Source organism: Triticum dicoccoides, chromosome 2B (genome assembly GCF_002162155.2).
Source record: "Triticum dicoccoides isolate Atlit2015 ecotype Zavitan chromosome 2B, WEW_v2.0, whole genome shotgun sequence".
Classification (NCBI taxonomy): domain Eukaryota; kingdom Viridiplantae; phylum Streptophyta; class Magnoliopsida; order Poales; family Poaceae; genus Triticum; species Triticum dicoccoides.
In genome coordinates this window covers 772181607-772194172 of record NC_041383.1, presented here as the reverse complement: position 1 = coordinate 772194172, position 12566 = coordinate 772181607, and the positions used below count along the sequence as shown (strand labels likewise).

General features: G+C 47.3%; 2 protein-coding genes across 2 annotated transcripts; both read right to left on the bottom strand.

Annotated features, from left to right (window-relative positions):
* Positions 1-4719: 4719 nt before the first annotated feature.
* Positions 4720-5304, bottom strand: LOC119368717. Its single transcript, XM_037633893.1, has one exon. It carries the CDS (start codon positions 5158-5160, stop codon positions 4894-4896), a length of 267 nt encoding a protein of 88 aa, XP_037489790.1. The 5' UTR covers positions 5161-5304; the 3' UTR covers positions 4720-4893.
* Positions 5305-6948: 1644 nt separating this feature from the next.
* On the bottom strand, positions 6949-7471 carry LOC119368716. Its single transcript, XM_037633892.1, has one exon. The coding sequence runs from the start codon at positions 7329-7331 to the stop codon at positions 7071-7073; it is 261 nt and encodes an 86-aa protein (XP_037489789.1). The 5' UTR covers positions 7332-7471; the 3' UTR covers positions 6949-7070.
* Between the last annotated feature and the right edge of the window lie 5095 nt (positions 7472-12566).

Genomic DNA, 12566 nt, shown 5'->3' with positions numbered 1-12566 from the left:
ATGCCGGCTCAGTCTCTCGAAGGTGCTCATATGGGTAGGGTGTGCGTGTGTGTGGTCATAGGGGTGAGCGTATGCACGTATGTATGAGCGTTTGCGTCTGTACTGTGTTAAAAAAACAATTATGGTCAACACATGAATAAGTAAATAAGCGATGAACAAATCATACTCTCGAATTGAAAAGGTGAGAGCCATGGCGGTGGCAGATGCTTCACCAATCTTCTTTGTGGAGTTGGTCACACCAGCCATGGAGATGTCAGGGAGGTCCAGGAAGTAGTACAAGTTGATGATGAGTGGGTCTTGTGTCATGGTTTAGAGCTCACTTGTTGCACATTCGTATCAAAATCTCTGATATCATATCCATCTAGCCATTTTCATGTCAATTTTGCATATAAAAAAAATTGTTGTGCATTTTATTGAGGTCATTGCCTAACGTTTCATTTTCATTAGTTTTTTCTTGGATTTTGTTTTGTCTATGTAGGTGTATTGGAGCCCCGTTGCACTTTTTTTTTTATCTAATTGGAGCCCCGTGGACTTAGCATGATGGACCAAGTTGGGGTCAAACCCAAGAAATTAGACGCAGTACATTCATGCTTTTTGGAGAGTATAACAAAAAAAACATTTCCCAACGAGCCCAAATTGAAAATCAAATATCAGGAGATTATCAGGCACGTCCATAAATTCCAACGAGCCTAGGAACGCCTAAATTGCAGTTCATATAAGGAAATGATGACCAAAATATGAAAGATAACGTGCAGATTCCAGAAGTGCACGGTATGATCGCGCATGGTTGTACCGCCCGACCCTGGCTGCGGATTTGCATGTAACTTCCGCGATTCTTCATTGATTTCATCCACATTTGTTCCTACGGGATCATTGGCCATCAAGGAATGTATTAGGAGGGGTTGGGACTTCTCTAGAGCCCTTGGATCAAGGAAGGGGGGTGGGGAGGTACATGAGACCCATGGAGACCGGCTATATGTACAACACCATCCCTAGCCGGTGCCTCCCTCGTCTATCATTCGCCCCACACGTTGTACCATGAACTGCTACACCTCCATTGCCACGGCAATATCACTCCACCATATAGGAAAGTCCAAGATAAGGAAGGACTCTCCGTCGGTGCCCCGCACTGGCCGTAGAGCCGGTGCCATCACCTCTACTGGTGTTGCCTCCACCGCTATCTCCACCATCAGAGGCGGAGGACGAATTTTTTTTAAGGTGTGCTGAAGTTTTAAGGAAAAAAAAATTTGATGCAAATCAAAAGAGTCAATACACATTACAAACGTAAACCCCAATACAATAAAAATGTAGGCATATTTCAATAGGAAAATAATCTAAAACAAACCAATAATGAAGATTTCAATGGCGTCTAGAACTGCGCTGGTTGGGCATCTTATTAGCTTTTATGCATAATCATCTAAAAACAAAAACTTGTGCGTCCACAGTACACTAGCATGAATGAAAAAATAGACAAACTTTCCACCATATTGTACAAGGTCGCTACATAAATTTTTATCCATTATGTTCAGAATTACTGTAGTTACTTTAGATCCTGCAGAATTGACAGAAGAAAATTTGCTAATACCCAACAAAGTGGCTGCAATTAGTCCTCTGGTTCGTACACCGGGGAATGACCAGGAAAATTCCCAACTGCCATCGTCTGCTGGAACTTGCTCTACCGCCACTGAAGCCGCCGCTTGCTTCCTTCGCTGGAGCTTGCTGCGGCAGCCCTCTAAGCCCCCAGCCTGCCGCCGCCGTCAGCTGCCCCCGTCATCAGTCGCCCGCCTGGTCCTCGCGACATGGCCAGCAGCCGCCATCGCGCTAGCTGCTTAGGGTTGCGTCGCGTCTGGGTAGAGTTGGTCGCGTGCGTGCGTGTGCGTTGTGTGTGTGGCCGCTCGATCGAATCAAACCTTTTTTTAGACACTCTCAATCGAATCGAACCTGTCGTGCCTGCCTGCGTGGCCCAACAGCTGGATGCGTCGGCCCATCAGGCCAGCGCTACTGGCTGCGGTCGATCGAAACAGCCGATGCCGATCCAGAGTCTGCCGATCGATAGATGCATAGGTATAAAAAAAATTGCCCCAGAATCAAGGTATGGCGGATGCCATACCCTGCCCACCGGAGCCCTCCGCCACTGTCCACCATCATCATTCCACCATATAGGAAATTTGTGTATGATTTTGTTCTTAGTGAATCATAACAGATGTAACTTATCATGCCATGTGTAGGTGGACCGAAATAGTCAGTTTGACAGGGGAGCATTGTCTCTGAGCGGATGGAGCAAATGGATGCAAGACCTGGAGTGTGGCTGCCTCAGTGAACCCAGCGCAATCGATTGGGGATGCTCAAACTGGTTCATAGGCTACCTTGTTCTGTCGTTGTCGGCAAAGTACTGCTCATAGGCTGTCGCTGTGTATATTCTGAACTAGTATTCCGTCTATGCACTTTTATAAAACTTTGAAGACATTTCAAACAATATACAAAACAACCTATTTTGAGTTGTTTGAAATGACTTATAAAAATGAACGAATGGGGTAGTACATTTTTGTGAAATGACTTATATTCCACGGTCATCGCCGCCGCCCAGGAGGAAGCCGCCGCTCGCCATAGGACTAATTGCACGATTCCAGGTATAACCTTGCTCGAGTGAGTAGTGCAGAGTGCTTGGTTCGTTGCTGTGTGTGTGTGCGCGCGTGCTCAGCTGCCTGCCAAATGGCGGTGCTCCTCTTGGTAGTTTTATAGGTGATGCCGATGTCGGCATGTAACCGTACGTGCTGGCCCTGGCCGTCGCGAGCTGCCTCGTACGAAAGGGCGGCCTGCGCGTGCGTGGTTTGTGAACTCGTGGGCCTAAACCGGGTGCCTTGGTTGGCGGCTCAGGTTGTTGTCGGACGCCAAGGTTGGGAAATGCGGCGTGCCGCTTGTGCCGCAAGTTGTGTGCTGCTGTCAGCTTATCACTGTGCTGAAGTCAGTGTGTTATCCACTTGCCGGGAGCCTGGGAGTAGTACCACTTGCTCTAATATCTCATTATGCAAACCTTCCAACTGAGTTCATTTAGTCCACTCTAGGCACGCACGCAGCGCGTACCGGAGTCTTCTCCTCCTCGTCTTGGGATCGGCAAGTGATTAGACTAACAATCATCCTTTCTGCAACGCGGTTTAGTCGGACTTACGTAGGTTAACTATGATTTTTGGCCACATGCTCTTCAGGAGACGCGGACGGGCAGGGAAAACCAGATGCCGGAGGCCATGGTTTACACCATACCGCCGGGAGCCGGCCGGCCGTCTGCTTCCTGTCAGCGTTTGCTCATGAAAAAGTATCGTGTCTCGCTCACTCTGTCAGTCATCACTCCGATCAGAAAACACGTTTAGTTAACTTATTAACGTCATGGCTCTCATCACATTCCTTTTACATATCATCGTGCCGGTTCAGCAGAGTGCAGAGCAAAGAAATGCAGAGCACGTTCGCCACCAACGATCTCGTCGGGCAAGACGTCCTTGTCACACCTGATCACCACAGCAGAGGGTGTAAAAGCTGATGCACGCGTAAAGATGGCAATGGATAGGGTATGAGCAAGGTATAGCAATACCATACCCATACCCGTATAGTCAGTGGGTACAAAATTCTACCCATATCCGTACCCGTGGGTATGAAACCTTAGCCGTACCCATATCCGACGGGTACCCGTACTCATTTGGTACCCGGCGGGTAGAATAAACAGTACACGAATTGTTCACATTTTTACACTCATTGATAGCAAGTTTAATGAAAAGAGATCAATTCTCTCAGCTCAATAACAGATACATGAGTACAACATACTCAAAAGTCAATAGGAGTAGACAAGTCACGTGACAAGTTAATGATTAATTCATGACAACTTAACATTAGTTCACAAGCGAGCAGGGTATGGGTATACTGTCAATGGGAGTAGACAAGTCACATGACAAGTTAATGATTAATCATGACAACTTAACATTAGTTCACAAGCGGGCAGGGTATGGATATACTGTCAATGGGAGTAGACAAGTCACATGACAAGTTAATGATTAATCATGACAACTTAACATTAGTTCACAAACGGGCATGGTATATATGGGTATACCTGCGGGTACAATGCTATACTCGTACCCTATCCATAACTTAACGGGTAGAGTATGGGTACTACCCATGGGTATAAAAGTATGTCCATACCTTGCTCATGTGGGTACGGTACCCGCGGGTATCCGTACCCGTGGATAAAATTGCCATCCTTAAGCATGCGATGAGTGAAATCTGAATGCCCATCTCCTTTCTATGCTCAAGTCTCACCCTCCTCTCCTGCCACCTCGTCGCTATGACATGGATCGGATCCGCGGGTGGTTACACACTTACAGTCAACTCCGAGCAATAGAAGCCAATGCAATGCATACAACGTCAAAATAAACTAGAAGAATGATTGTTTGGAAGGAACACAACGTAGAATCTCTAACGGCCTCCATTGCAGCGACCTTGAGGTGTTCGAATTGATCAGACAAGGTCTGAGATCGAACTCCTTTTCGGTTTTCACTGTTCTACCTTTGTTCAGAGTTTGGCTGTTCTGTACAGGCAGCTGAAGCTCCTCTGTTTTCTATCGAACACCTCGCTCTGCTGACTGAATCTCCCTGTGTAACTCTGAACTTTCTTCCCCTCTTCATACAGAATGGCCTTTGGCCTTTCAAAAAAGCCACTGAAGCACATGGATCAAGTAGGGCGATATAAATTATGCACTCATAGCCAAAATTTTCAGCATCATCATCATCGTGGTGTATCTTTACAAACCGATCAGGGGTCAACCAGAGCCAAGTCTCAGGCCATGGATGCTTACTAATACTAAGTTGCTTGCTGCAACAAACACAGCCCTCCTAGGTACTACCACTCCTAATTTAGGCCCCAGCAGCTAAGGTACATGACAGTCCTCAGCCCCTCCTCAGCCTTCTCCGCTCGCCGCCTCTCTGCCACGGCGGCCACTGAGGCAGGCAGCTGCTTGTTACCCTGCGAGACGCCGCTGCGGACGTTGGCCTTGGCTGCACAGTGGATGGACCTTAGGGCGTAGTTCCAGCGGCAGAGCTCGACCTGGTCCTTGAGTGCCTCGACTGCGCCCACGCTCATGGCCACCATCCACGACGCCTTCGCCGGACCAGCCATCGTCTCTCCTCCTCCTCCTTGTTCTTGCTGCGCTGCTGAAGAGTGGAGACTGACTTGTGATCCTTGTGTAGTAGTGGGTTTGCGAAGTTGCGGTACTGAAAGAACAGAGTAGATTTTCTTAAACTATCTCACTGAATTGATACTCGTTTGTGTTGATGGGAGGAGTGCCGGAGTGGGGGTTATATATGGGAGAGCCTGAGCAAAACAGGCAGCCGTGGGCGCTGGTTTTTCTGATACCGGGTGCTGTCGGATCCACGTTTGCTTGCGCCGCACCTCTCGCTGTCGACGTCCCGGTGCAGGTAGCCGCCCATCACGTCTCATCTTTTTCTTTCACGTTTCATCTTGTTTATTCTGCGGCAGAGCGGCTGGTTTTGTCCACTAGCACAGGACCAATCCGGCAGATACGAGATACTTCTTCATTTTCCTTTTAGTTTTTTTTTAAGCGTGCAAGTCCATATGTTCTCTATATAAAATTCATTAGATCAAGGAAATAAGATCAACAATTTCTTCTAATATTTTTTGTTCTTTTAGTGCATGCAAATTTTGTTGATTTTTCAATAAGAGGTTGGTTGTTTGATTTTTCCCTTTGGATGCATTATGAGCATGACTAAATCCGTGCCTTGTTCCGGAGGGGAACGACAGGATTTAGTGGTACTTGTCCTCCATACTTTGTCAATAATTTTCAAAGCTTTGATAGTTGTCGACCACCGCATCAAGTGACACACTCTACCGTGCTTGAATCAAGCACACATCCTTCGTCTTCATGTAGCTGCTGGTCGCCCCACCCTAGCATCATACCCGGCCTCCTCAATCACTTCCACTTCATCACCACCGTCATTCGCTTGATCCACCTCCGCCTCGAGCTCCACTTGAGGCGCATCGAAATCGTCAAGGGGAGCACTCAAATCCACCACATTCTCCTCCAATATTTTCGGTATATGTTGAGCGCATGTTTTCACTACAAAATTCAATGGGCATAGCTCAAACAAGTGCTTCAAGGTCAAAGCAAAGATCATCAGAGCGTTTCAAGCAAAAGAGTTTTTTTTTACCTCCGGGGCGTTTCACCGAACACCTGGTAGGCGTGACCGACGGAGTTGCCGCGATCGGGTAGAATGTGCCCGGCTAGAGGCGGAGAGGGAGCTCAGCCTCTTGTCGCGACCACCTTCTTCCTCGGGGCCTTCACCCGCACCGGCCTGGCTGGTGTAGGCAGTCTTCTTCCTCACGCCGATGGCCACGACGGGAGGAACCGGAGAGGGAGCGAAAGAAGGAGGTGTCGCGCCGGCTAAGCCGCATGCCGGCGGCGGAAGTTATTGGGGCGGCGCCGGCATGCACGGACGAGGGAGGTGCAGGAGGACGGAGTGGCGGTAGACTTTGTGGCGGTGGTGCATGAAATGCGGCACCCGGAGGCTACGGGTACTTCAGAACATGTTCGCCATGATCTCGTCGCATGAACAGCCGGTCGACTCAGCCACAAGTAGCACATCCAGCAGGTCTGACTCCATCAAAGCACACAAAGCTATAATCTCTAACGTCCACCGCTTGCAGCGGCCTGGAGTTGTTCGAATTTGATCAAAGAAGATATGAAATCTTGGAGGGCAGCCGGGTGTATCGCTGAGATCCAACTCCCCTGTTCTATCCTTTCTTCAGAGTTTGGTAGTTCGGTAGAGGCAGCGGAAGTTCCTCTATGCCTCGTTTTGCTCTCGTAGCTCTGAACATTGTTCCTCTCTTGAGAAACATCAACCTTTGGCCTTTCAAAAAATAGTCATGGAAGCACATGGACAAGGAGGGTGATGTAAACTCATAGCCAAAACTTTCATCATCATCATCATCGTGTTGTATTTACATCGATCATGGGGTTGTCGCATAAGCACAAGCTGCAACAAACACAGCACCCCTAAGTACTAGTACTCCTAATTTGGGGCCCAGCAGCTGAGGTACATGACGGTCCTCAGCCCCTCCTCAGCCTTCTCCGCTCGCCACGTCTCCACCATCGCGGTGGCCGGAAGCTGCTTCTTGCCATGCGAGACGCCGCCGCGGACGCTGGCCTTGGCAGCCCGGTGGATGGACCTGAGCGCGTAGTTCCAGCGGCAAAGCCCGGCTTGGTCCTTGAGGGCCTCCACTGCGCCCACGCTCATTGCCACCATCCACGACGCCTTCGCCGGAGCAGCCATCGCTTCTCCTATACTTCTTGTTCTTGCTGCGCTGCTGGAGTGGAAACTGACTTGTGTGTAGTACTACTAGTGGACTTGCGAAGTTGAACAGAGCTGATTTGATTTCTTTGAACTGTCTCAGTGAGCTGATGCCTGTTTGTGTTGATGTTAGGAAGAGTGGGAGTGGGACGGGGTTATATACCGGAGAGCCGGAGCAAAACAAGCGGCTGCGGGCGCTGGTTTTCCAGGAAACTGGGTGCTTCTTGACACATTTGCCTGCTTGGGCCACACCTCTCGCTGTCGCCGCCCGGCCGGTGCAGGAAGCTGCCCACCTCGCTCGGTCTTGTTTTTTCTGCGGCAGAGCGTCTGGTTTTTGTCAACTGGGATGGGTCTAGACCAATCCGGCAGATATGAGAGTACTTCATTTCCCTTCTATATATAGTTGTTTTTTTCTCAGCGTGCAAATCCATATGTTCTCTCCATAAAATTTCATTAGATCAAGGAAATAAGATCAACAATTTTTGTAATCCTTTTCTTTCTTTTACTACAAATTTTTTGTTGGCTTTTCAAAAAGAGGACGGTTGTTTGATTTTTCTTTTTTGGTGCATTATGTGTATGGCTAAGTCTGTGCCTTGCTCTCATCTTAGTTTCAAGGCATCTAAAGTTTTTAGAAACTGCAAGAACTGTGCGTGTCTGTTTCAAAGCCGACTTAGAAAATCTTATTTATAAGTGCCAGTAATTTTTATTCTATGTAAAACAGGTAGTTGTATCTCTCATAAGTTGCATATAATTTGGTCGAATTAGTAATAATTGTTTCTCGAATGACTTAGAAATGACAATTCCCATGAAAATGAGTTGAGTGAGGTGTATGTTTACTCTCTTCTTTGGCGTGTATGTTCTACTCAAGATGACTTCGCAAAACATTAGTATTATAAGAAAAAGCTAATTGTTATTCACATATATATAGGATAAATAAATAATATTAAGTTAATTGTATTTAAGAATCATACACACCCATAGTACACGTGTTTTGAAGTTTTTCCACGAACTGCGAGTTATATCCTATTTTTTCACACAACACCCAAATCAATCATTGGAGTAGTTTTGACATGAGAATCGACACCTCCAACCAGCCAATAACATTGCCACATCGTTCACTTGGCACACAAGCAGACGAACATGGCCTCCTATGGAGTTTCCCAAGGTCGAGTTGTATGTTAGGAGAAGTAGATCATGGAAACGGGTTGAAGATGTCAAGGAGGTTCTTCCGTGAGGTACGTTGCATCTGCTTGTGTGCTGTTAGTCACCAAATTTGGGATGGAGATTTGCCATGGAATCACCATGCTAAAGTCAATCCTCTCTCCTTGTCTGCTTCATGGAGAACTTTCTAGACAAAAGGGTGACGCAAGAGTTTATATTAATGAAACAATACCGCAAAGAAATGCAAAACTCTGGCATGATACAAGGGTGCCCAGGAGCAGCAACAAAGCCCAAAACACATTGGCATCAAGACACTGGAGCCCTGAAACATGCACCGAGAACCGACGCTGTGAAGAGGCCAACTCGAGAAGGAGATAAGATGTCAACAGAAGTCGTCCCACCGCCATTAGTTGGCCTTCCAGCACAACAGCGCCATCTAGCTCCACCATCGAAATGAGCCCCCGTCTCCTTGGCCCGGCTCGAAGGGTGTTGAACGTTGGACGATGGAATGCTCACCACACTAAAGCACAAATGGAAACTGACGCCAAGACCCCAAAGGGAGGCCTTCGAGCACAACCGCATTGCTAAACCTAGCTCCTCAGAACCTTCACCTGAAGAGAAGATGATGTCATTGATACGAGTACAAAGTATCTATTTTTCCAAACACTTTTGCTCTTCTTTTGGACTCTAATTTGCATGATTTGAATGAAACTAAATCGGGCTGACGTTGTTTTCAACAGAACTACCATGGTGTTGTTTTTTGCGCAGAAACAAAAGTTTTTGGATTGGGCTGAAATATTACGAAGAATTTTTCTGGAATATGTAAGAATTATTGGCAAAAAGACCTACTAAAGGGGGGCACCACGGAGCCACGAGTTGCCTTGTGGGGCACCTGTGTCTCTGTTTCCCCTACCTCCAGGACCATAAGTACCGTCTTCCCAACAAAAAAATCAAAGTGAAAGTTTCATCGCGTTTTATGATACAGAGCCGCTACCACCTCCTATTCTTCATCGAGATGCCTGAATTGGAGTCCGTTTGGGGCTCTGGACGGGGCAATTCCTCGCCATCGACAACAACAATTCCTCTTCATCAACAACCTCATGATGCTCACCACGGGGAGTGAGTAATTCCATCGTAGGCATACTGGGGGTAGATGGAGATGGATGAGATTGGTCATGTAATCGAGTCGATTTGTTAGGGCTTGATTCCTAGTATCCATTATGTGTTGGAAGTATGACCTAGAGGCAATAATAAAATGGTTATTATTATATTTCCTTGTTCATGATAATTGTCTATTGTTCATGTTATAATTGACTGGAAACCGTAATATATGTGTGAATACATAGACCACAACATGTCCCTAGTGAGCCTCTAGTTGACTAGCTCGTTGATCAATAGATGGTTATGGTTTCCTTACCATGGACATTGGATGTCATTGATAACGGGATCACATTATTAGGAGAATGATGTGATGGACAAGACCCAATCCTAAGCATAGCACAAGATCGTGTAGTTCGTTTGCTAAGAGCTTTTCTAATGTTAAGTATCATTTCCTTAGACCATGAGATTGTGCAACTCCCGGATACCATAGGAATGCTTTCGGTGTACCAAACGTCACAACGTAACTGGGTGGCTATAAAGGTGTACTACAGGTATCTTCAAAAGTGTCTGTTGGGTTGGCACGAATCGAGACTGGGATTTGTCACTCCGTATGACGGAGAGGTATCTCTGGGCCCACTCGATAATGCATCATCATAATGAGCTCAATGTGACTAAGGAGTTAGTCACGGGATCATGCGTTACGGAAAGAGTAAAGAGACTTGCCGGTAACGAGATTGAACAAGGTATAGGGATACCGATGATCGAATATCGGGCAAGTAACATACCAATGGACAAAGGGAATTGTATATGGGATTGATTGAATCCCCGACATAGTGGTTAATCCGATGAGATCATCGTGGCACATGTGGAAACCAATATGGGTATCCAGATCCCGCTATTGGTTATTGGCCGGAGAGGTGTCTCGGTCATGTCTGCATGGTTCCCGAACCCGTAGGGTCTACACACTTAAGGTTCGGTGACGCTAGAGTTGTTATGGGAAATAGTATGTGGTTATCGAAGGTTATTCGGAGTCCCGGATGAGATCCGAACGTGACGAGGAACTCCGGAATGGTCCGGAGGTGAAGATCGATATATTGGACAAAGGGTATTGGAGTCCGGAATTGTTCCGGCCGTACCGGGTGACGACCAGCGTGTCCGAAAAGGTTTTCGGAGGCCCCGGCAAGCGTTGGGGTGCCTTATGGGCCAAGGGGAGGGGGCACATCAGCCCACTAAGTGGCTGAGCCCCTCCCACCCCATCTCACGTAACCTGGAGAGGTGGGTGCGCCTCCCCTAGGGCAGCCACCCCTCCCGGCTTGGGGGGAAAGTTTCCTAGGGGTGGGGGCGCCCAAACCCATCTAGGGTTTCCCCTGTGGTCGCCGCCCCTCTCCTAGGGAAACCCTAGGGCGCCTCCTCCCCCCTTCCCCCTATATATAGTGAGGGAGAAAGAGGGCAGCCGCAACCCTTCCCTTGGCGCAGCCCCTCTCTCCTCCAACTCTTCCTCCTCCTCTGTAGTGCTTGGCGAAGCCCTGCAGGAGAACCACAAGCTCCACCACCACGCCGTCGTGTTGCCGGAGCTCTCCCTCAACTTCTCCTCTTCCCTTGCTGGATCAAGAAGGAGGAGACGTCCCCGGGTTGTACGTGTGTTGAACGCGGAGGCATCGTCCATTCGGCGCTAGATCGGATCTTCCGCGATTTGAATCACCGCGAGTACGACTCCATCAACCGCGTTCTTGTAACGCTTCCGCTTAGCGATCTTCAAGGGTATGAAGATGCACTCCCTTTCTCTCTCTCTCTCTCTCTCTCTCTCTCTCTCTCTCTCTCTCTCTCTCGTTTCTAGCATCTCCTAGATTGATGTTGGTGACACGTAGAATTTTTTTGAATTATCACAACATTATATTCTCAGATTGATGTTGCTATGACTTTATTATGCTTAATGCTTGTCACTCACGAACTCATACTAACTGGCTTCTAGGATGCAAAACTGAGAAGAAAACAAATATCATACATAAATGCACACATAAATGGATAAGGATTAGGCAATGGTTGACTAACATTTATACACAGGTTAGGGCACACCCGGCCAAAATATATATGCTTGCACGTTTAATAAAGTAATACAAAATAAATTGCCTCCGGACGTTGTTGATTCTGGTTCATACGAGTGCATGACAAACCATCGACGTTTAGAAACATAGACATTTACGTGTCATGGCAATACAATCTTTAGTTTATCTTAATTGTGACGGAGAATCCTGCATATATCGCAATAGAACAGGAAGTTAGAACATTTATACAACAAGGACTTCATGGTTAGCACACACGATAAAAGCATACACAGAAGCATGCATGCATGGATGTTGAATGAAGTATACCACATTTTTTATTGTCTGAAGTTGGTAACTCAAAATAAGCACTGTGTGTACAATATTTTTATTATTAGTATGGTAATCTAAAGGTAAGGTTGTTCACGTGATTAGTTCACTAGGATTCACGCGTCACAAGTTTCAAATTAGCGCCCTAAAAAGTGACTTGTTTTTCTGTAATTAGGCTCGTAGGAAGAGGATAGGTGATGATGAAAAAAATGATGATCAATTAACAGTAGAATTTTTGCTAGTATATATAAGCTACCTCCTCGCCTCTGCAAATTGGGCATGTGTTCTTCAATCGCAGCCACTTCTGAACACAATGATGGTGGTAGTAGCGCTCACAGTCGAGCAGCATCAGGGTCTCGCCCTCGACGAAGTCCTCCAAGCAGATCTCACAATCACGCCTGTCAGGCTACCCCTGCTCCAAGTTCGGTGTTGTGTAGTTCATGGTCTTCAGTGATGCGATCCTCTCTGCATCCGCACCCTATGTCGGCGGTGGGTGCTCGATCGCTCCTCCCGCCGGCTGGGAAGAGGGACCGGAGACAACGTCGATACCCCTCGCCATAATGCATGCAAAAAAGTATACAAG